The sequence below is a fragment of the Chlorocebus sabaeus genome, chromosome 18, assembly GCF_047675955.1.
Source record: "Chlorocebus sabaeus isolate Y175 chromosome 18, mChlSab1.0.hap1, whole genome shotgun sequence".
Lineage (NCBI taxonomy): Eukaryota > Metazoa > Chordata > Mammalia > Primates > Cercopithecidae > Chlorocebus > Chlorocebus sabaeus.
This window is the reverse complement of record NC_132921.1, coordinates 29,352,972-29,378,518: the sequence shown is the minus strand read 5'-3', so window position 1 is coordinate 29,378,518 and position 25,547 is coordinate 29,352,972. Positions and strand designations below refer to the sequence as shown.

The 25,547-nt window shown below is 37.3% G+C and overlaps 1 protein-coding gene across 4 annotated transcripts in view; it reads left to right on the top strand.

Annotated features, from left to right (window-relative positions):
* Nucleotides 1–25,547, top strand: part of DCC (DCC netrin 1 receptor) — a 1,222,872-nt gene that overhangs the window by 1,184,811 nt on the left and 12,514 nt on the right. For 3 of the 4 annotated variants that reach the window (XM_073006286.1, XM_037982936.2, XM_007973974.3), the window contains exons 27-28: nt 2,257–2,469; nt 24,321–24,463. In XM_073006286.1, the coding sequence (XP_072862387.1) occupies nt 2,257–2,469; nt 24,321–24,463 (356 nt within the window). Of the gene's footprint in view, nt 1–2,256; nt 2,470–24,320; nt 24,705–25,547 lie in introns of those variants that run through there. The other variant, XM_073006287.1, reaches the window with a different exon arrangement.

Below are 25,547 nucleotides of genomic sequence, written 5' to 3'. Positions count from 1 at the left end.
TAGAGAGAATTATTTAAGGCAGATTTTTGAGGAAAATTGTGAAATTTCTTTCCCTGGATGAATATTTTTAATGTGGCATTTATAGACGCTTTAATAAAAAGCTGGCCCATTGGAGATAAAGGAGGAGCATAGAGAAACAGCCACAGGAACCTCATTTGTGAGATCACAATTCACGGAGGAACACAGAGACCAGTCTAGTGGAAGCCAAAGCATTTTCACTTTCCCAGAACTTCTCCTGTGAAATTACAAACCCTTTCTGATGAATAATTTTCTCCAACCCAACAATTATCTTGGGAACCCTTGAAAGAGCCTGCCTTTCCCTCCTAAGCAATGCCTGCAATCTAACATTTCGCAAGCATCCTCTGAGACCTGTGACTGGAAGGAATTGCTAGCAAGGAGGCCCACATTATGGCAAACTTTCTTATGGGAACAAAGAGGAGAGGACTTGATGTCATCTCTCTCAGGCTAGTGGCACAAAGATACCCAAAGTTGGGTCTTGGCTAAAAATTGACCATTGGTCATATTCTCCTTTAGACTAAATGAGTCCAAAGTTAAACCGAAGTAATTCTCATTGTCTCTAGAACCACACTCACAAAAATCTCATTATACAACACTGTTTGAATACAAGCACATAAGTGTTCCTCTCCCCTTTACAGTCTTAAAAGAAATTTAGTGCCTTGTATAACACCTACCCAAAGCCTCGCATCTGAGAGCCAACATCACCAAGGATTTGCCTTAATGGTTTGCTTGCAGCCCTACACATTATCCTTAATAGTGTGCATTCATTTGCTCTTTTTTTCTTCTTTGGTAGGATTTCCTAGCCTGGAAATAAGGCACTTCTCTTCAAACTCTTTGGGATTCTCTCATTTGCAGCCTTGATTCATTTCCCTTGTTCAAAGAAATCTTTTATGAAGTCTCTGCCTGTATTTTGGCTCTGATTGTTGTATGTCTACATCCTGTGCTCAGCCAACCTTGTATCTTTCTACCTTCATCTCTGAATGGGATAAGGCTGGAGGCTGCTCAGTGACCCAGAAGACCTCTAACCCCTTTTGAATATAGAAGAATGAGTATAGATACCTTCTGAAGACACATTTCACTTCTGCATAAATTTAATTCTATGTCTTGATCTTTTGTATCTTAAATCTCTATTCTCTTCAGCATTATCAGATTTTCTTTCTATTCCTTTGCACTTTACTGACCTCATTGAGCCTCTGGGAGACTTGTCTCAAAATTATCTCACTAATTATCTTGAAATATTTCGTGGTTACAAATTCTCTTTCAAAAGCAAGATATTATCTTCTATCACCACATTTTGATTTACCTGACAAAAATTTAATAAGAAATAAGTCATCAGAAAAAATATTTTATTAACACTTAAACCTACTATGCAGCTCGTTTCACTTGCAGTTTAACCTGGACTTGTTAACTTTGAATATGAATGAATAGTTCAAGTTCACTCACTGTCATTAACAAGAGAAACTTCTTCGAAAACATTTTATTCTGTCTTACCTGTGTTCTCTGAAAAAAAAGTGTATTTCCATATACAAAGCTTTCCAAATGCCCATAGGCAGTCACAGTAACTGTGCAGAACCTCTTCAACTACTGTAATCTGCCTGCAAATTACAAGGTTTACTATCAAAGAGGAAAAATTGCAATTTTGCATTCAGGCAACTTGTTCTGGCAGAGTCATCTCTCATACAACTGTTTAGCTAGATGTGTCTCCATTTTGTTATGGAAGATAATGATAGTGGTTATTATTTGTATCATTTTATTAGCAATGCCTCTGAGCATCCTGTAACTCTGATTTGTTTGACAGTTGACATGGCATGTTTAAATCACAGAAAAATTGGCATATTGGCTGGTAGAAAATAATGCAGCGGTAACAGGGTTTGGTACATTGAATTTCACTGACATTGCAGCTTATGAAAGGAGAAATAACTCTTTTTTCTCTCTTCATCACTTATGATTAGAGGGCCCAGACAGTTCAGGCAACATAGTCAGTGCTCAATGTATTTTACTACACTTCCTCAAAGATAAATTCCTGTCCTGCTGGATCTATTTCTATTGTTTAAAGGGGAAGTGCTATCATGTTGCATAAGTATATGAAGGTAGAGGAATGAGAATGTTCCTAACTTGGAGAAGAGACTGACCACATCCTATCACATCTCTCTGAATGGATCCGGGACTCTTCCAGTGACTTAAGGAAAGCAGACTTTGTCCAGGAATAATGAATGACTTTTCTTGTCTCCACTGCAGCAGTGAGTGAAGGACCAACTACCCAACAACCACCCATGCTGCCCCCATCTCAACCTGAGCATTCTAACAGTGAGGAGGCACCAAGCAGAACCATCCCCACGGCTTGTGTTCGACCAACTCATCCACTCCGCAGCTTTGCTAATCCTTTGCTACCTCCACCAATGAGTGCAATAGAACCGAAAGTCCCTTACACGCCACTTTTGTCTCAGCCAGGTAAAGTACTCGATTGTTCACTTTTGAAATTCATATTATTGGTGCCTCTATTTAAGTGCATGAGGGTGCTTGAAAAGGCCTAGATGTCATATGTCTTTTCAATGTTGATTACATGCCCAGTGTGCTCATTTTTGTTACTGATGCTTGTAGTGTAACCCTTAATGACCCACCTCCCAAGCAGTTAATTGGTTGTAGGTGCTTTTCATCCCTTTGGAAAGTTGTCCATAAATCCTGGAAGCCAGTCCACCATTTTTAATATGTTCTATAAGGTGTGCTGGCTAGAGAATACTGGAAACATTCCTGATTCCCTAATTTCATTCTGCCACATGAGTTCTAAGGGTTAAAGCTAGACTCCAAGACTAGATGTAAAGGTATAAAGATCTCCAAAACCACTTTTTAGAGAAATGGATTGGATCTCATAATTCTTCTTTGTGCCTTTCAATAGTCATTTCTCAGGAGTTCTTACATATTTCAGAGTACTAGGCCAAGGAATGTCAGACCAGTGTTGAGTACAACTCAACTAATTTTAAAAATGAAGAAACTAAAATTTAGATTGATAGAAGGCAACATATCTATGGTCCTTTCTAAGAAAATAAGATGGCAGGGATGGGAAATAAGTCCCAGATTCCCAAAGCAGTATTGATTTTATTGCTTGGCCTAGTATCCAAAAGGGCTGACCTTGAGCTCCGTTTTGTTTTTGTTAAGGATTGGGGAGGGAGAGAGGGAGTGTATCACAGAGAGGCAGAGACAAAAAGAGATTGAGGAAGAAAGAGGAGGAGGAAAACAAGAAACAGGTAGAATGAATAAGTCAATAGATAAGTAGCTAGAGATAAATAAATATTAGTACTTAAAATTATTTGAAATATTAGAATAATTCTTAAAACCCTCAGTATATCAGGCATAAGACAGTAAATTTCAATAGTTCTAAGTAATCTGAGATGGCCTCCTTACTAAGCACAGGCAGCTGAACTGGGTTAATCTACATTATGCTAATACATTTGACTACTTTTCTGTTACTCAGACCTACAATAATTTATTTTGTTGCATTAGTACACGAGCCACATAATGACTGTAAAAGCTAGAAAAATATGATTGTCTATGAAGTGTAAATGTTATTTTATATTAAGAATGTATCTAGTTGCTGAGATGACATTAGTTGATTTGTACACATCACCTCTGATGTTCTCAACATTTACATGATATGCAATATGTATACTCAGCTATGCAGCCCCTGGGAGGTGGGGTGGAGCATGAAAGCATGTAGGATTCCATTGGTTGGAATGTACGTTCCACTATGGAGTCTCGCTTGACACATAGGCTCAGCACATGTCATGATTTCGTTCTACAGGAGATAGCCCTTCTCAACCCAGCAAAGCCCACCTAGGGACTTAAAAAAGGTCTGTATTGCCCAAGCCCCTCTCTCCACCCTCCCATGCATACACACTCCACACACACACACATTATGCAGAGGATCTGCTACTTTATATGGCCCCAAAACTATGAAATCTTTGATAATTGAGGCAGAGACAACTTGAAGCAAGAGCATTCATTTAATGAATTTCTGGTGCCAAGAGTATGCTTCCTTGTGATTTCTGGCTGCATCTGTTTCCCCACTGCAAGCACAACCCAGGGAAATAGACCTTGAAGGAAACTAGTATTCAAGATAGTTGATAGGTTAATTGCAACTGCTATCAATAACTAGCCTTTAATGCACAGGCCTGTAGGACAGGCATGATTCTGAAGGCTTATCACATCTCATTTGATCCTCTAAACAACTTTGTGAGGTAGCTACTAGTCTTAACCCCAATTCATGCACAAGGAAACTGAGGCACAGAGAATTTAAGTAGCTTATTTAAGTCTATAGCAAGTAAGTAATGTATCTTTTCCTTGCTCTTTTCAACTTTAGAAAACCTGGGTTCTCAAATTTTAGAAACTAATTTGTGCCTTTTAGTTTATGTCTAATTTGTTTAATGAGAAAAACAAAGACTAATAAAACTACTAAGTCATTAAATTAGTTGAATCATTAAAAGAAAAAATCAAGAAACATCTTAAATAATTCTGAACTGAAGAATATATTTTCTCATCAGATTTTGATGAGGAAAGGTAAGAGCCTTAACAATTCTATAGTAAAGAGGACCAATTTGATAGCAACAAAAAGTAAAGTGCAGTTGCAGCAGTTTATGCTGTTAATATTTCTCTCTGCTTGCAAGTAAAAACTTTAAGAATAAAACACTGAAAATGACATTCTGGAGGCTACTTTAAATGAAAAATTTTACTGCACCAGTGATATTTAGTTTGGGACACAAGATTTGGAAATCAACCTATGCTTGGAGTGCTACAATACCAAAAGGATACTTTTTTTTAAAAAAAGAAGATCTGATGATTGATAGATGGAACAGAGAATTGACACTTTTTAGCTAGTTATTTTCTTCTAATTACATTAATGCCAAAGCTGCCTAAAGCAAAATCTGATATAATGCAGTATAAATTAGTGGATTATGTCCTTCATAGAAGGGAAATAGAATCAGTTGTGCTGTTTCTGTACTAATTTCATCAAATAATAAGCATGTCTGAAGAGCCAAAAAAAATTCTCTGATCTAATGGCTACCAGGCAAAATCTCATTTTTTAAATTTTCATTGTACACTTAAGAGCCTTCTTTTGTTTTTATTTGAACTTTTTCTCTCAAGCCATCTCTTCTTTCCTATTTTCAGATATCTCTGGCTAGAGTTTTTGTTTCATTTTATGTTTTTTTATAGCTCCTCTTTAAATGCCACTCTCCCCCACTCAACTTGAGGCATGCCCCGCCGTCCCTTTGGAATTATTAAATTCCTATTTCTTTCGTGTTTCTCTCTTATTGTCTTCCTATGATGCCTATTCATTTCATAATGCCTTACCTCATGATTTTCAAATAAGTTCTCCCTGCATTGCTCCTGACACATGGTAAATAGCATGCTTTTTAAAAGGGCTGATGTTTACTTATTCTAATAGAAAAAGAAAATTAGCAGACTGACAAATGTATTAGCTGTGACATTAACTACATGCTTCTTAGACTTAAAGATGAAATACTTAGCGCTTTCAACAAGTTTTAATCCTAAGAAAATCATTACTTTAGTCAAACTGATTGATGAAGTAAAGTCATTCTCTTGTCAGCTTTTTTTAAAAAAATACCTCAAATAATTTTACTGTGGATTTCACAAGAAAGGACTGCATAATTAGTGATGAATTTATATTTACTTACTGCAAGTAATTACTTTAGAATATGGTAATGTGGGGCATTGCTCTAATTTTTAAAGATCATGCTAAATGAGAAACTTCTACTTTGAAAGCTTTGAGATTGGGATCAAGGAAGAAGCTCTTTCCCCCTCAAATTCCTGTGTGTGAATTTTCTTTTGTTAAATTCATTTTATTTTAGGTTCTGGAGTATGTGTGCAGGATGTGCAGGTTTGTTACATAGTTAAACGTGTGCCATGGTGGTTTCCTGCACCCATCACCTAGGTATTAAGCCCCGCATGTATTAGCTATTTTTCCTGATGCTCTTCCTCCCTTCACCCTACCCACCGACAGGCCCCAGTGTGTGTCGTTCCCCTCCCTGTAGATTTTCATGGTCAACACAATCAGTCTGTGCCTTAGTTTGCCTCCCATTAAGGCACACAGAGCTATTTTTGCAGCAGTTTTACATGAGTCTAGGGCAAAACGTATTATGCAGTAATAGTCTCCATGGGGTTGCAGAGCATTTCGCAATATTTTTATAGTAAGCGGTAATTAGAAAGCCATTCTGTTGCCATAACGACTGAAATTCTGCCTACCTGAAAACAGATTCATTTCCTCATTTTTTTTTCCTTCCACCTGCTGAGTTAAAAATGTAGCTTACAAGACTCAAGAGTATTTATGGTGTTTCTTACAATTTCATCATCACCTTATAATAGAGTGCTTCCATCTTTTAATGCTTTATCTATAGATGTGAATAACTGTGAGATCTTTACACATTTCATGGAGGCTGCAATCACCACACTTTGCAAATCATAAATGTATACATGTAAGTGATTTGGCTTAGTCCCCTTTCAGGTTACATAGAAAATGTTTGATAGAGTGTTGGGCTTATTGCATTATAGATCTGACATAAATTTTACAAAGGGCCAAGATAGGGTGTGTGGTTTTTTTTCTTCTTTACTAGTTAAAATTCCTTTTAGCTGTGGAATGATCAGCTGCACTTTAAATGAACCTGGGTTAGGAGACCATTTGTCTTCCAGAGATGTAACTCTAAAGGGAAAGAAAATGTGATCTCTTAAATAGTGGCTTTTATATTTTAATACTCTTTTATAACTTTAGCCCCCTGGACCTCTTGAAACTTTGTAAAACTCCAGAAGTACTATAATTTCCTTCATTTACACATTGCATTTTACACACATATATTTATAAAAGTAAAACTCCACAGCATTCTGATCTTTTCCATCTTCAAGGGATCAATATGTCAGTGGACATGACAAGACCAAAACTCACTTCATTGTACTGCGAAATTGAGTTTGATTTTCCCCGTGCAAATTGTGGCATGTGCTTCAATTTGTCTGAAGACTGAGGACAAGGAGTGGGTGGAGGTGGCTGACAGTGGACAGAAAAAACGTTTGATTTATATTTTATGGATGGTTAGGAAATCATGTATTCCTGCTGTAACCTGATCTTCTTGGCAGGCCTTATTTCAGTAAATCTGCTATCACACAAAACTGCCAATAAATTACTATAATGCATTAATACAATTGCTTTCCCTGAGCCACTCGTAGGCTGCCATTGCGGGTATTCATCAAGAATACCACACAAGTGTTCCATTCTGCTAAAATCAGGCAGAGGTCATGGGAGATCAGACATCCTTTACCAGGTGACACAAGAGGGTCATTTTAAAGGCCAGTCAGATAGAATAAATCATTGGCACAGCTAAATAGGAGAGATGTGTTGATTTGGTGTTATTGAAGCCAATACGTCCAATCAATGCTACAGTGGAAAATTACACTACATCTTTTTACGTAAGTTGTATCTCATGTGAAAGCTATCTGTGTGACTTTTTGGTAGGCATCTCCTTGAAATTTTTTCTGTCCTCCCTCCTAACGGATTGTAATAGGTGAAATTTGCTTCAATTTGGTCTGGTCATCCTAAATTATCCATTGGTAAAATGTAATTAAGGCAAATTTGCTTTAAGTATCAATAATGTTTGTGACTCTGGAACCTACTTGGTGGTTTAATAAATTAGTATTTCCTCTACTATGAGGGTTTAGTAAATAAATATTAATAGGAAAAGAGCTCTGTTAATTGCCCAGAGGAGAGAGAAATAATTTCTAGAAGAGTCATTATGAGTAAGCCATGTAATTGATGCCCTATTTATAAGTGACAAAGCAGAGGCCTAAGAAGGTTAGGCAGCTTGCCCAAGGTCAACAATTGAGGTAACAGCCAAACGTAAAGAATTTGGAGAAAGGTAACTTTGAAAATAAAGGATTTTACCTAGCTTTTTTTTGTGATGTTAACAGTTATGCTTAGAGTGACTTTTTCCTCCCTAAAATGGGTCTTCTAGGATCCTAATAATTAAATATTCTTTAGGAAGAACTACATCAGGTCGGTTAAGTCATTTAGCTGAGTGTTTGAGTAAACACTTTATTCCTTTACGTTGGCATTACATGGAGAGATGTTATAGCAAAAGTAGCAAATAGCTGGAGCACTCTGAAATAGCTGCCATCTGCCTTCAACTCACCTGTCCAGTTTGTCGAGTATCCCTCTGTGGTATGGCAGGAAGCCAGGGGCTGACATCTGACATCTGTTGCTGTCACCACCACTGATGGCCAGCGCTTTGGAAGCCAACTGAAAAATAAAGATGAGCATATAAGAGTTTAAGGCATGTGGGATTATTACTCACAGTGAGAGCTGGAGAGTGTGACCGTAGGTCAATGAGAGCGAAAACTGAACAGCTAGTATTTTAGGGAGGGAGTGAATGACTACAGTTGAAAAGTTTGAGTCCCTTTTTTGAAAGGTTTGCCCAATTATGAGAAAATATTGCATCAAGAATTGTTAGATCATATATGAAATTGAAGATAAGTATCAACCTAATACAATGAAACTCTGAGTTTAAAGTATTCAGTGGCCATCCAGATAATCATAAGAGAAAGTTAAAAACAATATTTTCAGAACTTTGTAACCTAATAGAAACATAATTCGAAACATGTATGTTACAAAGAACGTCCTTGGATTATACTGCAGAGTGGATGGCCACATGAGTGACAGAAAGAATAGCGAAGGAAAGGTGGGCAGTAGGTTGTTTTCAAGGCAGTAAATATTCCTTTTACATTTCTTATAAACTTGATAGGTCACATGGTTAACTACTGCTGTATAGATTTCGTTGTTGTTTTGAAATATTTTGAAAATAAAGCATCTTTTTAAAACTCAGCTTACATAAAAGTTATAAGGTTTATGCTTTATACTTTGTCGCCTTTTTATAGTTTATAGAGGACATTTCCAAATAAGTGTATATCTGCCTGAGAAGTAACTTTCATCAGCATTACCGATACAGAGGTCAATATTTAGAGAGGTTTAATACCTTGCAACTTTTCCAGGGTCATGTGTCATTATTCTTAGGACCTTCATCCCCACCCTTACATATGGTGGACACTGAAATGTTAGTTGAATTGGTCAGACTATAATAAAATAATAAAGGTGAGAGCCAGAATTTGACTTCAGTTCTTCAATTTCAAGTCTAATAATGAGTTTAGACAAAGCAGAGCAACTTGTAAGTTTGTAAGGATATTAGATTAGATACTAGAAAAAGATAAAGGCAGATAAATTCATGACCATTTTATAACATGTTTAATAATCTGAACTATAAATAGCATCTTATGCTAAAGCCAAATAAATTGCATAGAGTAGAAACCACAGCCTTTGGAAACTCAGTAGTTTATTTTTATGAAAATAAACAGACACGCAGTGGCCTCCATGGAGAAGAATAGCAGTCTCTGCATTCATAGAAAGGAGGAGGCCAGGTGTGATGGCTCATGCCTGTAATCCTAGCACTTTGGGAGGCTGAGGCAGGCAGATTGCCTGAGCTCAGGAGTTCAAGACCAGCCTGGGCAACATGGTGAAACCCCATCTTTACTAAAATACCAAAAATTAGCCAGGCATGGTGGCTGTAATCCCAGCTATTCAGGAGGCTGAGACAGGAGAATCACTTGAACCTGGGAGGTGGAGGTTGCAGTGAGCCAAGATCAAGCTCATGCCACTGCACTCCAGTCTGGGTGACAGAGAAAGACTCCATCTCAAAAAAAAAGAAGGCGTGTGAATCAGTGGAAGTCAGAGTCCTAAGGACTAGTCTCTCCATCATGCCAACTACAGAACTGATTTTGCCCCTCTGAAACTCACTTTTCTCATCTGGGAAATCAGATGGTCTTTCCTCTTTAAAGAGGAAGGAAACATGAAATTCTACAACCTTATTTACTACAGAAATAAGGGTAGCTATTCTTCCTTTCTCCTTTTTGTTTTGTGAAAGACTACGAGTAAGAGAAAAGCTTTAGTTTGAATGAAGATTTTGAGACTCATGGTGTACATTTTAAGTATTCAAAGTAGTTGACAGAGTTCTTTAAAGTTCTTCAATGAGCGTCAAGTTACAGTTGCTTTCTTTGGCAGCAAGGGGAAATGCTGAAATAAAGTGCTCACATAAACCTCTGTGCTAATGGACTATTGAAAATGTGTTACGAAAAATCTAACGCACTGAAAGCAAACGAAAAGTCTCTGTGATATTAAAATAAACAGAGTTTAACCATCAGCAACCCATTTCTAAAGACATGACCTGTAGTACCTACAAGACGGTGTAAAAAACGGTCTTCGACTTTGAATATTTATAACTCTTATCTTACTAGCAGGGACTTACAAACAAATTCAAGTGCCATGTTAAACATCTTGTGTGTGTTCCAGCATTGACTTTCATCGTAGGCTTGCAGAAGGATTGATGTTCTTATTTCCAGGATCTCTTTATTTACCAGAATGTCAAGGCTCTTAGAGGAGAATGCTTTTATCTTGTGTGGTAAAAGGGATTCTAACAAGCTTTTTTGGTAGAAAACAATGATAAGTAAGCCCTATTCATGAAACCATATGCCTCTCATTTTGAAATGAATAATTGCACGTACAGGCTTATAAGAATAATGGCACTTGTAGTGACTGCTATTTTCAACATATTTTTCAAAGTACTCTTCTAAAACATTCTTCTTTGACATTTCTGATTATTTTACCCAGCAAGTTGTATGTATTTTTCTACTTCTGAGGTCACCTGAGTAAGAATTTTCTAATAGAGGTCACTTTTTTTTTTTAGATGGAGTCTTGCTCTGTTGTCCAGGCTGGAGTGCAGTGGGGTGATCTCGGCTCACTGCAACCTCTGCCTCCCAGGTTCATGCCATTCCCCTGCCTCAGCCCCCCCAAGTAGTTGGGACTAAGGTGCCTGCCACCATGCCTGGCTAATTTTTTTGTATTTTTAGTAGAGATGGGGTTTCACCATGTTAACCAGGATGATCTCAATCTCCTGACCTTGTGATCTGCCTGCCTCGGTCTCCCAAAGTGCCGGGATTACAGGAGTGAGCCACCACTCCTGGCTGAGAACACTTTTTTTTTTTTTTGGAGACAATCTCTTACTCTGTCACCCAAGCTAGAGTGCACTGGCTCAATTATAGCTCACTGAAACTTTGTCCTCCCTGGCAGAGGTGATCCTCTCACCTCAGCTTCCCAAGTAACTGGGACTACAGGTGAGTGACACCTCATATGGCTAATTTTTGTATTTTTTTTTTTTCTTTTTCGCAGAGATAGATAGGGTTTTGCTCTGTTGTCCAGGCTGGTCTCAAACTCCTGGGCTCAAGTGATTCACCCACCTCACACTCCCAAAGTATTATGATTACAGGCATGAGCCACTGAGCCTGGCTAAGACAGCTTTTTTTTTAAACCACAATAATGTGTGAACCTAGTATGCTCTTAAGTCAAAAATTAGCTTTTAGTTTTAGTGTTGCATTTGCAAGAATATAGTTATTTGTTTATTTTCTTTTTTGCTACTCTCTGAGTGGTACCTCAGTTAATAGAAACAGGCTGCTTGGTGCACACATGCCTGAGCTGACACATTAGAATACTTGATAAATCCGGAGAACACATTATCTCCAGATTTGTGTTGATAAAACTGGCCTGATAAGTTGAGCCCAGTGAAGTTTTCATCATCTTATATATGAAGCATAAGATAATATGAAAACGAGTTTAAACGTATTTTAAATTTTAACAGCTCAATGTCTGGCGCAACAATATCTAACTCATGTATGCTATATTTCCCCACAAGTATATGCAACAGAGAAGGGGCGATGAAATGGACCCATGTGTGGGAGAGAGAAGGTGAACAGAGCAGGTCACAGCAACTGCTCAGAGTTGTCTGAATGTCGTTCCCTGAGTCTAGAGTAAAGAGTGGCCTCTTTCATTTGAACGGGGCTTGCTCACAAATCATAAATCCATTTGACAGCCAGGAAGACATTTTCACTGTCTCACTTAAATGGTCCTACTGCAAATGATCACATCGCATTACAACAGCATAGGTCCCAAGCAAGGCCTTATATCCAACAGATGTACATATTAGGTGGTCACTACCTGGCTTCTTCTCTCTCATAAATACTACATCTCCTGAATTGCTCCTCACAATTGACCAATTTAATGTGATTAAAGCTTATGGAGTTTCCTAGATGCCAGTTCTAACTTCCAACGTAGCTATTCCCTGCACGAACTCTGCAAAGAGAATCAGTAGCAAGGCAAAGAGGCGTAAGAAAGTGAGGAGTAGGAAGTAAGCTACTGAAAGTGAGAAAAAGAGGTTATTTCTCATTGAGCACATGTAAAACACTACTGATGCCTTTGTCTTCTCACTGAAAAAATTATACATTTTGTTTTTATTAAGCATGTTACAGTATGGGTCATGTCCAAACATGATTTGAGATATAAATCTTAACTTCTAAGCTCACCATGGAGAGGGCTATCAAAAGCAGTGGTTCTCGTTTTGTGTGCCTGGGAACTACCTGCAGACATTACGAAAAGGCAGACTTAGATTCAGCAGATCTGGAGTAGAGCCTGAGGTTCTGAACTGCTAAAAAGATTCCAGGTTATGCTGAGGCTGACACTCTGCAGATTAGAGTGTGAGGTAGTTTGGATTTTGAACTGGTTGTATGCTCTTAACCTGGGGTTTATGGAAGAATTTGTGTGTTTAGTAACTCACTTGAAATTAAATGGATATTTCTCTGTTGGTATGCCTGTACATTTTTCTAGCAAATGAGTTGATAGCGTTCATTACTGTCTCAAATTATTTGTTATCTATAACAGGTTAAGAACCACTTGACCTGCTGTTTTGTCATCACCCTCAATTTAGCTCACCTGTGGAACATAAACCAATGTCTGTTTTTCTTTTGTTTGTTTGTTTTTCAAGACCAATTCCAAAACCTTGTACCGAAACAACTTTTCTGAATCTGAGGTCAAAAGCTGAGTACCTGTGCTCTACTCAAATGAAATTCCACAAAATTTATTAATTTTCATAGAAACACATGAGGCTTTTTACATTTTTCAACATGTGATGAGGGAATTAGTTAAATTAGTATTTATAAATTTGTCCCACTTCTGAAGCAAACTCTTATTTTTATTGCCTAAATGAAGAGCAATAGATCAGGACCACTGCTATCCATGATATGTTTTCTCCAAAAGATGAGCCCCTGTGGAGAACTGAGATGTGTTGTCATTTGAAGGGGGTCATCATAACCTGTCCTTAGCACTCCTCAAGTGGTACACTGAAAAGCACCTCCTGCAGAGACTTAATGCCTGCACACACATTTCCCCAAACAATGACTCATCGTTTAATAAAAATTTCCCATTCAGCCAGTGTCACCCCAGGGTGCATAGCATATGCAATCTATAAAATAAATTTTAATTTTTTTTCTGGTGGTAAGGAGGGTAAGTGAACCCATGAATAGTGATAATGTTAAATCACAGAGAATGGGAGCTTATTAAAATAAATGTTTATTTGAGCAGTCAGGAAGTTCAAATCATATAATTTCCCAGAAGATATTATCATAAATCATTTATTGGGTATAAAATGCTGTAAGTCAAAAGAGTATGTGTTTGAGGAGGGTGGATAGTGCTAAAGAGGAGTTGAGAGAAAGGAGTGAAACAATAAGAAAGATATTTGAAGACAGTTTTGACCCTTTGCATTATTCAAACTAAGGAAGCTCTAAAGCCAAGTACTATGTTTGTTATTGTTTCCCAAGACTTCAGAAATTTTCACTTCCATGATGCTGTGATGTTTATATTTATACTGACTCTCCATTTAAATCAGAACATGTCTAGCTGGGATCAACATAGAGAAGAGAGCAGGAATATGCTGATTTACTCCCATTCTTTCTTCTACCTCTTCCATCACCCCCTGCCACCATCCCACACTATACCTGCTGTCTCTTCTCCTTCTGTCTCACTCTCACACCCTCGTCTCCTCTAAGATTGTCTGGTCTGCTTCACTCAACTTTCTATCAAAGCCTACCTTGGAGAATTTTTTATTTTTGTCTAAGAAAGAACATATAATTTAAGCCTGACTTACGAGCTGAGTGGCTTTGAACAAGTCCTTTATCTTCTTTGAACTTTGATGTTCCTATCCCCAAGGCATGAGCAATAAGGTAGCTTTAAAAGGTCTATTTTAAAGAAACATAGGAAAAGGTGTTTTATTGAGTTTATGTACCTGTAGGTGGGACAAAGGGTACCTGTTTTACCCTTTCTCTTTCTAGGTTTTAGTTTATAAAAATAATAGCAACAAGGTATTGATAACCAGATGGGAATCAAGGATTGCAGAGAATCATAGCCTTTTGGAAAATGGTAGTAGTAGGTGGAAGATCTCTTCCTCCCTCCCTGACTACAAGAATATTGGGCCCGCTAGCTGTAAACTGAAACAGACAGTAGAGAGGTGGCTGAGACTTCTGAAGTCAGGCCTTGTCTTGTGTGCTTAACAAATGCAACTCATGTGAAGTTCAAGGACAAAGGGTCTTCAAGGTCAATGTCCAATGCCAAGCCCAATCAAGTTTAAAAACTTGAACAGTGACCATTAGTACATTAACCCTTTCCTCTCATTTTTCACAGACAGGTGGCCAATGAAAGCTATGCTACTTGTGACTCAGAGTAGTCCTGTCTTACAATGGGAGAAGAAGAAAGGAGCAGAGAGGGGAGCAGGGCACCTCATCAGCACGTCCCCAGTGGGCAAATAGTCTGTTTCATTTCCCTTATTTTTGAGAAATAAGAAGGTTGGGAGAAGAACACAATGTTTCTCTTCCCAGAAGTGGCATTTAGAGATGTTTATCACCCTTAAAGTACAATTCACAGGGTAGACTAAAATGTCTTAAGATTGATGCAAAATTTATAGTTTGAAATTCGATCACTGATGAGGGATGTCTGAGGCTATCGTGTCTAAGTAAATGTAGCTTCTCTCTTTTTGTTCAATATTTGTTGAAGATGGAAAGGTAGAGTATTACACAAAGTTTCCCATACATATTTTTTATTTCTCCCATACCCTCAAAAGCTCCTTGCCTGTCAGAAGTGTAAATGATTATGTGACACTTCTATATCCACCCCCAGATAACCCAAACACAGGCTAGTTAGTTAATAATAAATATATGTAAGAATAATATTCTGGTTCACATGGAAACTAGACTGAGAGAGGCCATTTCATTTTGTCTGGTTTCCCAGAACGTGTCAGAGACAAAGTAGAGGTGAGAACCCAGGCTTCTTCAAAACCACCCTTTCTAACTTTGTTCTTAAGGGTGAAGGAATGGAAAATGAAGTAGGAAATAGGAAACAGTGGGGAAGATGTGAGTTAATAGTGAAATCAAAACGATGCTATGCATTGGCCTCTGATCTGACCCTGGTGAACATTTTCAGTCCATTCCAGCTGCATCCTAATGTTTCTTACCCCAAAAAATTATTTTACAAGGGAAAACCTTTTGCAGAGAGATGCTAGCAGGAGTCTGCACCTGGCAGTCATATATTATGTACCTAATGAGTAAATGAAATGTTTAATAACTGTACTGTGAAAATGAATCGTAAAACAGTAAATTCCTGCTGAGGCTGCTCATCTGCACCTGATGCATACTGCTAGCCCATCTCAGAACTCCAGCCCATTTTTATTTTTTCCTTTTAGTGGGTCCTGCTGAGGAGATAACATTAAAACCAAAGCGATGCTCACTTAATTAGTTGTATGTCAGTGTAAGAACATTTACTTAGCACATCAACAGCCAGCGTTCCACCAAAGGGTCGCCTGAAACTTCTCCAACATGCACCCTGGATAGGGGAAGTTCTGCAGTGACTTCAGACTGAGCATTCGTAAATTTAAATTTTTCAATTAGCTGTGGATCATTTAACCTCAGAAACGTAATACCACTTATTTTTAGTTAGAGTATCTGTTTGAAATGCAAAAGCAATAAAACCTTAATTGTTGGTGTAGCTTTTCACTAATAATTTTAAGAAAACAATGATAGAACATTTAGTTTTTACAAAGCACTGGTTTAAAACTAAATTATTGCAATTTTTTCATAGCTAATAACTTAAAAATTAAATTTCTTACATTTATAGACATAAAGAGCCCAAAATCCAAAGAAATTAGACCATTAAGCCAAGGTCACAAACTAGGTCCTAGGCTAAAATGCTTCCTTAGTATCTGGATATTTATTTGAGCACTCATTAAATACTTGGAATTCGTTGTATAGGTCAAACACAGTTTACCGTCATTGAAAAAAAAAAAAAATATATATATATATATATATAGATCAGCTTGGACTTCAGATTGGGAAACCCTTCATCTTTCAAGACCTGTATGCAAAATGAAAGGTGATTTTTCCAATTTCTCAGATCCCCGGTACCGATCTTCTTCTCATTAGCTCCCACCCAGCCTTGAGCACCTCCCTCTCCCAAAATGAGGTAGGTTTTTTTTTTTAATCACATTTTGAAAATCAATTTTCATATTTGGGAGAGATCCCAGAGGACCCTGACTCCAAAATTGAGATTATATTAACAGCTAGGAGCCATGGAAGAGATTCTTTTAATTTTTCTTTTTCTTTTGATACATGTTTCTGATAGAGCTCATAGAAGTTTTATGAAAAGCATTCATATTTAGGCCAATTGTCAATGTTAAGTGTTGTTCTCCAAAGTGAATAAATAAATATGAAGCTTTCCCTATAGCTACAATCTAGATCTACCAACATAGAAAAAGCCATCAAAAATTCTATCATTTCTTAACATTAAAGAACAGCACTTTGATATCCTGAAGTAATGTGTTTTCTGTGTGTGTGTGTGTGTGTGTGTGTGTGTGTGTGTGTGTGTTTTCTAATTACCATAATTTCCATTAGTTCTTTGGTAGGATGGTGGCTCTCTTCTAGTGAGTCAGAACACTGCCAGGCACATCAAAGGCTCTCATGCCTCAAAGCAGTCCATTATCAAGAAGGAGTCACCAAGAATTGGTGAGGCCAGGGATGCATAAACAAAGTGGGCTTTAAACCTGGCTTCTGAAAGCAGTGTAAAAACAAAAATCAGTTAGTCTCCCAGGAAGTGTGGCAATGCCCCATTTCAATGTCAAAGTAATTGAAATCTAAGAAGGCTTAATATGGAGGATTAGGAAAAATGGTCTCCCAATAGTAGCAGTCAGTCCATTGGCAGGTGAGAGGCTGCAATATGGTGTCAAGTATCCTGTTTGAATTGGACCAAGCTCCAGGCCTCACTCACTAATTCACATGCCTGATGACTATACTGCTTTTTCATTTCAACCATATTTCAACCATTTCAATCAGTCCATACCAGGAAACTGATTATTATATAAAATATTCATTTGGTTTAAATGGTGTAGAAGATGGATTGAGAATTTAGACTGGGAAGGTGACTGATCAGGTCTCAAGCAGAAGGTGAAAAGATTAAAGTTATGTCTCATAGCCCCATGAAAGAACAGGGACGCAGACCAGAAAATCAAGAAAGAAGCCATTCATGCTTGGTGAGCTATGAGTACTTAAGGAAAAAGCACTGCTTGGTGAACTTGTAGGGACCCAGGTTTCACCAGAGCACAGGCTTGAAATGTTGAACACCGAATCTACACAAATACAAATATCATATAGAGATGGAGTTATGCACAACCAAGAACATGGTGTCTGCCTTCCAACAAAGGATGTTTTCATGGAAATCTTGGTTTTAAAACATTTATTCTCCTTTACTAAAGGGCAGTTTTGAGACCACAGTTGCCTAATTAGTTGTTAATAAATCTCTCCTGGGAAATTTCCCTTATACTGTTTTCTTTAATTGCCCTTTCAGGGAAAGGAAAAAAAAAATATTTAAGGCCCTAGAGTGTCCCAGTCAAATCCTGCTGACAATGAACTCTGGGAGGCTGTTTAAATTCTTTGTAGGGACATGGATGCAGCTGGAAACCATCATTCTTAGCAAACTATCACAAGAACAGAAAACCAAACACCGCATGTTCTCACTCGTAGGTAGGAACTGAACAATGAGATCACTTGGACTCGGGAAGGGGAACATCACACACCGGGGCCTATCATGGGGAGGGGGGAGGGGGGAGGGATTGCATTGGGAGTTATACCTGATGTAAATGACGAGTTGATGGGTGCAGCACACCAACATGGCACAAGTATACATATGTAGCAAACCTGCACGTTGTGCACATGTACCCTACAACTTGAAGTTTAATAATAATAAATTAATTTAAAAAAAAAATTCTTTGCCTCTACTAGAATTTTATTGAAATTAACTCTACCTTGATCTCCAGGGACCTCAGTATTCTCCCCAACAAAATAAAAGGAAGGTCATTTGATGAGCTCCAGGAACCCTTGAGGTTCTGGCATTCTAAATTTCTGTGATTCTGTGAATAGTACTTGAGAAAAGGTAATCATCTGAGGTTTAAACACTCCGTGTGGTCTTTGAGCCGAGACAGTGTCTTCGATTCCTTTTGTGAGGCTCATCGTGTCTTATACATTTGTTCAACACTCCGTACATTTGGAATGTATAACTCTTGCCTGGGCACTAGAGAAAATCGATTATTATAATGAACTTTCTAATGAGTTTGATTGATGGTAGTCTTTAGTCATGTCCATGTCCTTTTGTAACAATAGGAGTGTGGCTGATGCAGTATGATACACATAGGGCAATACACCTAAGTGTTTGGAATTCTGGAAAGAAAATACACCATAAGAACATTTCCATCATGATAACCGTAGGCTATGCCTAGGAATTCATTTCTCTGCATGTCAAACTGACAAAAAATTTGTGATGAAGTACATGTTATGGAATTATGTACAACAGTGTGGTATATTCTAAAAGAATCTTTACTTTTATGTTTCTTAGAATAGAACATGCACTGGCCCTACTTGAATTTTCTACATAATAAGCTATGCCAATGCCTTTCACTTTTTATTGTAGATACTTACATTAGAGTGAATTGATTTTCAAAATATGCATTGCATGTGTTTAATTGCGTGTTAGATTATAAATTTTCAGAAGTAGCTGAGTTTCTTGAACATGTTTTTAAAATGAAAAATTTAAAATAAATAGGTTTTATGATTAAGGGAGTCTAGGTCAAAAATAAGTAAAAGATACGTGAAAAAAATATGTAGAGACAAATGTTCGTTTTTAAGATGCAGTTGCTTTGTTAAACATGGGAAAGGATAAGAGCTAGCTTCTGGAAGGTTCTAAGAGGAACAGCTTTGTAACAATAAAGCTATTAGAAATTCAGGTTTAATCAGAACACTGCAAGCATTCTTGAAGGGCATACAAACATAATTCAGGCAACACAATTCAAGTACGTGGTTGGGAGATACCTTCTCAAGGTTTATGCCTCTTTTTAAAGTTTTTAAACTTTGTGAATTCTTTTTTAAACTTTATGCCTTCACTTAAATAATAACCTAAAATATCAACATGAATTTCACATGCTGGGTTATCTGGAAGACGATTTGATAGGAACTCCCTGCCAAGGATTTTAGTGGCTGACTTCCTATTTGGGTTTACAATTAACAGGGCACCAGGAACACCATGGTTATAGTCAGAAGTCTAAAAAAAAAAAAAAAATGGTGTGTGGGTGTGTGAGTAGAGGTAAACCATTCACATCCAGTGAAGACCACCTGACATTACAGTCCCTGTATGAATGAGGTCATGCCTATTGTTGAGTTAGAAAATCTTCACAGAATTAGAAAAAACTACTTTAAATTTCATATGGAACCAAAAAGCCCCTACAGCCAAGACAATCCTAAGCAAAAAGAAAGCTGAAAGCATCACGCTACCTGACTTCAAACTATATACTACAAGGCTACAGTAACCAAATCAGCATGGTACTGGTACCAAAACAGAGATATAGACCAATGGAACAGAACAGTGACCTCAGAAATACCACCACACACCTACAACCATCTGATCTTTGACAAACCTGACAAAAACAAGAAATGGGGAAAAGATTTCCCGTTTAATAAACGGTGTTGGGAAAACTGGCTAGCCATATGCAGAAAACTGAAACCTGAACCCTCCTTACACCTTATACAAAAATTAACTCAAGATGGATTAAAGACTTAAATGTAAGACCTAAAACCATACAAACCCTAGAAGAAAACATAGGCAATACCATTCAGGACACAGGCTTGGGCAAAGACTTCATGACTAAAACACCAAAAGCAATAGCAACGAAAGCCAAAATTGACAAATGGGATCTAATTAAACTAAAGAGCTTCTTCACGGCAAAAGAAACTATCATCAGAATAAACAGGCAACATACAGAATGGGAGAAAATGTTTGCAATCTATCCATCTGACAAAGCACTAATATCCAGAATCTACAAAGAACTTAAACAAATTTACATGAAGAAAACACAAAACCCCTTCAAAAAGTAGGCAAAAGATATGAACAGGCACTTCTCAAAAGAAGACATTTATGCATCCAACAAATGTGAAAAAAAGCTCATCATCACTGGTCATTAGAAATAACATTAGAAATAACACCAGTTAGAATGGTGATCATTAAAAAGTCAGGAAACAACAGATCCTGGAGAGAATGTGAAGAAATAGGAATGCTTTTACACTGTTGGTGGGAGCGTAAATTAGTTCAACCATTGTGGAAGACAGTGTGGTGATTCTTCAAGGATCTAGAATTAGAAATAACATTTGACCCAGCAATCCCATTATTGGGTATATATTCAATGGATTATAAATCATTCTACTATAAAGAAATAAGCACACATATGTTTATTGTGGCACTATTCACAATAGCAAAGACTTGGAACCAACCCAAATGTCCATCAATGACAGACTGGATAAAGAAAATGTGGCACATATATACCATGGAATACTATGCAGCCATAAAAAAGGATGAGTTCATGTCCTTTGCAGGGACATGGATGACGCTAGAAACCATCATTCTCAGCAAGCTAACACAAGAACAGAAAATCAAACACCGCATGTTCTCACTCATAAATGGGAGTTGAACAATGAGAACACATGGACATAGGGAGGAGAACATCACACACTGGGCCTGTCGGGGGCAGGGGGTTAGGAGAGGGATAGCATTAGGACAGCTATCTAATATAGATTATGGGTTGATGGGTGCAACAAACCACCATGGCACATGTATACCTATGTAACAAACCTGTACATTCTGCACATGTACTCCAGAACTTAAAATATAATTTACAAAAAGGGGGAGGCAGGATAAAAGTATTAAATTTATATTAATAAAGAAATAGTAAAATTATGATTATCAGAGGCTGTGAGGTGAGAGGATTGAGGAGATGTTGGACAAATGGTACAAAATTTCAATTAGAAAGGAGGAATAAGTTCAAGAGATTCTTTGTATATTGTGGTGATTAGAGTTAGTAACTATATATTGTATACTAGAAATTGCTAAGATTTGATTGAAAGTGTTCTCAACACAAAAAATAAGTATGTGAGGTAATGCATATGTTAAATAGCTTGATTTAGCCATTCCATAATGTATATACATGTATCAAAACATTATGTTTTACACCATAAAAATATACTATTTTTCATTGTTGATTAAAAATAAAGAAAACCAGTTGTTGAATAAATGAAAAAAAGAAGGAAAATGTTCATAATGAAAACTGGGCATATATGACAAACCCAAAATGATTGTAACATAGCAACAGTATCATATGGCAATTTTGTTTTAGCTCAGCAATCTCATTTATCATATTAAATTAATGATTATAATCCAAATTGTACTATTTTCATAGGGCCTTTCTGTTTAACTTTAAAGGTGTTTTTGTTTTATAGCATAGCATAAGAACTATAAGGTATGATGCTTACAGCAAATTTTATGTTTGTATATATTTTAAAAATATTGGAATACAGTATTTTAAGTCAATGCTAGAGTTGATTATTTTGCTTTTCCCTTTAAATTACAAGTCAGTTATGAGAAACAACGACCAAAAAAAGGAGTTTTTATCCCCAGATTCGTAGTCCTTGAACTAGATTTCATGTTCATTTATATTGCTTCCTCAAAAAGCCCATGTAAACTGGATGGGCTGGGTCAACAAGCTTCATCAACAAGCTTCAAATGATCATCCTTCATTTGCTCCATGGAGTTAGACAGATGTTGGTGCGAACTCTTATACTGCCTGCCCATTTCTAAATGTGCGAACTTAGGCAAGTTTTTTACTTTTTCTTTATTTTGGCACTCCCATGTGTGAACCGAGAGTACAAATACTTAGCAGGATTGTTTTGAAAATATTAATATATGATATTATAATAAAATGATTAATATTAAAAATAGCCCTCATTTGATAACTATAATTGGCACCAAATGAGCTTCCTTGACATTTCACAGGCTCTGTACTGTGATGAACCACAGTCCAGAGCCCCCAGGCAACTTTTCACAGCGTGAATAGCCCTCTTTGAAAAAGTTACTAAGTATCAGCCACTTTAAATACATAATATCATTTAATCCTAACAAATTGCTAGTATCATTCCTATTTTACAGATGAAAAACAGGCCAAGACAGGTTTACTTAACAAGAAATTGCACAGATCTGCCGGACGCGGTGGCTCAAGCCTGTAATCCCAGCACTTTGGGAGGCCGAGACGGGCGGATCACGAGGTCAGGAGATCGAGACCATCCTGGCTAACCCGGTGAAACCCCGTCTCTACTAAAAAATACAAAAAAACTAGCCGGGCGAGGTGGCGGGCGCCTGTAGTCCCAGCTATTCGGGAGGCTGAGGCAGGAGAATGGCGTGAACCCGGGATGCAGAGCTTGCAGTGAGCTGAGATCCGGCCACTGCACTCCAGCCTGGGCAACAGAGTGAGACTCCGTCTCAAAAAAAAAAAAAAAAAAAAAAAAAGAAAAGAAATTGCACAGATCTGAATGCAGACTGGATTTACTGTGATATCCCAAATTCTCCCTCACCATGTTATTTTGTCCAAAATGAAACTAAACTACTTGGCATAGAGCTACACTTTTGTAGGCACTCAGAAGTATCATTTCCACTCTTAAGAAAACACTTCATGTTTCATTTCGCTTCTCATCAGATGTAACACACACAGAATACCACCCTCTTATGTTATCATAAGATTTATATCACTCGAATTGCAGACTTTTGTTCCCTAAAGTTCAAGAGTGAAAAGTATGAATATGAAGAAATTTCATGTCAGGTCATGGTATGGGAAAAGATGCTTATGTCAAGATTTATCATTTCTAGTGACCAGAACCTAGCAGATTGCTAGTTTATTAGATTTATTTATTATTTTCATTGTTTCCTTCCCAATGAACAGATGACTCCTATTTATCTGATTGTAGAGTAACCTCTGAGCTTCATTAGCTAGAATTTTGTTTTCTAAAGTGTAGTCCAAACAACTTTTTTTTGGCACAATATAGGACTCCATTAGAACCATCAAGAATAAATGTCATCTCTCTTGATAGAAGAGAACTGGGGCCACTGCCTTTTCATGGCTTTCTGTAATACCTTTTCTGCTGACCTCTTGGTTACAATGCAAAGAAAGACACAGCCCTTAGTTATGTGGGCTGTACTAGCTGATTCAATAAGCCTTTATAAAAGCTTTATTTTTGGCTATAGGTATGAGGTTGTATTAGTGCTACAAGCTAAGCAGAATTTATAAAGCAAATTTCAGTTCCCTCCAAAAAGGCAGCTCTTATGTATAATAGACAGAAATATCATCTATTAGATACTCAGCAGTGCCTCAAATGATTTTCATGAGCAATAGAATGTCTTTTATTGACAAAAGCCATACAGATTAGAACAGAATTACATCTTTTTTGTTCCAAAATAGAATTAAAAATGATAGTCTGTCAGGTTAGCCATGATGGATTTTATTTTATTCTAACGTCTTATGCTCATTTGTAGACCAGATCAACCAGCTCTTCTAACTCCACAAATCTTCCTTCGTTCTGCTATGCAGCTTAGGGCTTATTTAGGTGGTTTAGCACAGGGCTTTCTGGCCCTAAGCAGAGACTGGCACCAAATAAGCTTGCCTGACACTTATGAAGTGTGATGAACAGTCCAGAGCTCCAAGGTAACTTTTCACAGCTTGATTTGGAATCTACTTGCAATTACATGTGGCTAGTGAAGCTGCATCTGGAGAAGCCTAATCAGAATTTGTCTTCCATTTAGTAGAAATAAAACGAGCCCACTCTTTGTGTCAGAATTCATCTTTACACTATAGAATGAGCAATAACCTAAAATCAATGCCAATCTCCTGGATATGGTGTATATACTTGAGAACGTGTTCTGCAGAATGTTTTCTACATTACTTTCATCCCTGTGTTTTCTATTTCAGGGCCCACTCTTCCTAAGACCCATGTGAAAACAGCCTCCCTTGGGTTGGCTGGAAAAGCAAGATCCCCTTTGCTTCCTGTGTCTGTGCCAACAGCCCCTGAACTGTCTGAGGAGAGCCACAAACCAACAGAGGATTCAGTCAATGTAAGGACATCTTTAAAATTCATGCTTCATCAAGGGACAGATTGACTGGAGCTGTGTAATAGGATCTAAACCAATGAGTACTGTCCATTCACCCCAGGCCACCCCAGGGCATTGTTGTTCTTATTGTTGTTTGTCCTTCTGTTTTCCTGCACTTAAATATGAAGAGGAAATAAAAGCTATGAAAAAAAATTATGTCAGAGACATTATTATGTAAAAATTTGATTCCTAAGGACAGTCTTAGAAATACGATCAGATAGCTACATAATGTGTGTTTTTACACCCATATATATATAAAATATATATACATGTACACATGGATATGTGTGTGTGTGTGTTTCTTTTCAATAGGAAGAAATACTTTACCATTCTTGGAAATAAATAAGACTATATAACTCTTCTTCTTCTTCTTCTTTTTTTTTTTTTTTTTAAGAGACAGGGTCTTGCCATGTTCCCCAGGCTGGAGTGTAGTGGCTATTCACAGGCACAATCATAGTGCACTACAGCCCCGAACTTCTTAGCTCGAGCAGTTCTCCTGCCTCAATTTCCCAAATAGCTAAGACTACAGGTGCACATTGCTACACCAACTTATACAGTTATTCTCTAGAACTAAAAAATATGGTGACAAAAAACTATATTATAAGGGTTTTTTGAAATTGTATATATTACTTCTGAGATCATAAAATACCCAAAAGTATAGATTTGTGAAGAAGAAAATATAAAATAAAAAATTGAAGGAGTTTAAGTAATACCAAAAGGAAATGACATATTTAGAAAATAAGAAGGGAAAGTTTATTGAAAGACAGAAAAAGTTTTACTGAGGAAAGCTAAAAAGGGTTCCAGTTAGAAAACTCAGAAGGAACATCAATGGAGAAGGGGAAAAAATCAGAATTTTAAGAAAAAAACATTTATCCCAAAAATGCACTATAAAGGAAATTCAAAAAGATGTTGCCTAAAGGCAACTATTTATAGTACACTTTAGTTGTTTCTGAATACAATTCAAGAGAAAACATTTAAAAGAAGCCTAAGGAATTAACATATCAGATATCTTGAAAAATCAGGGCACTAGAAGAGAAAAAAGATGAAA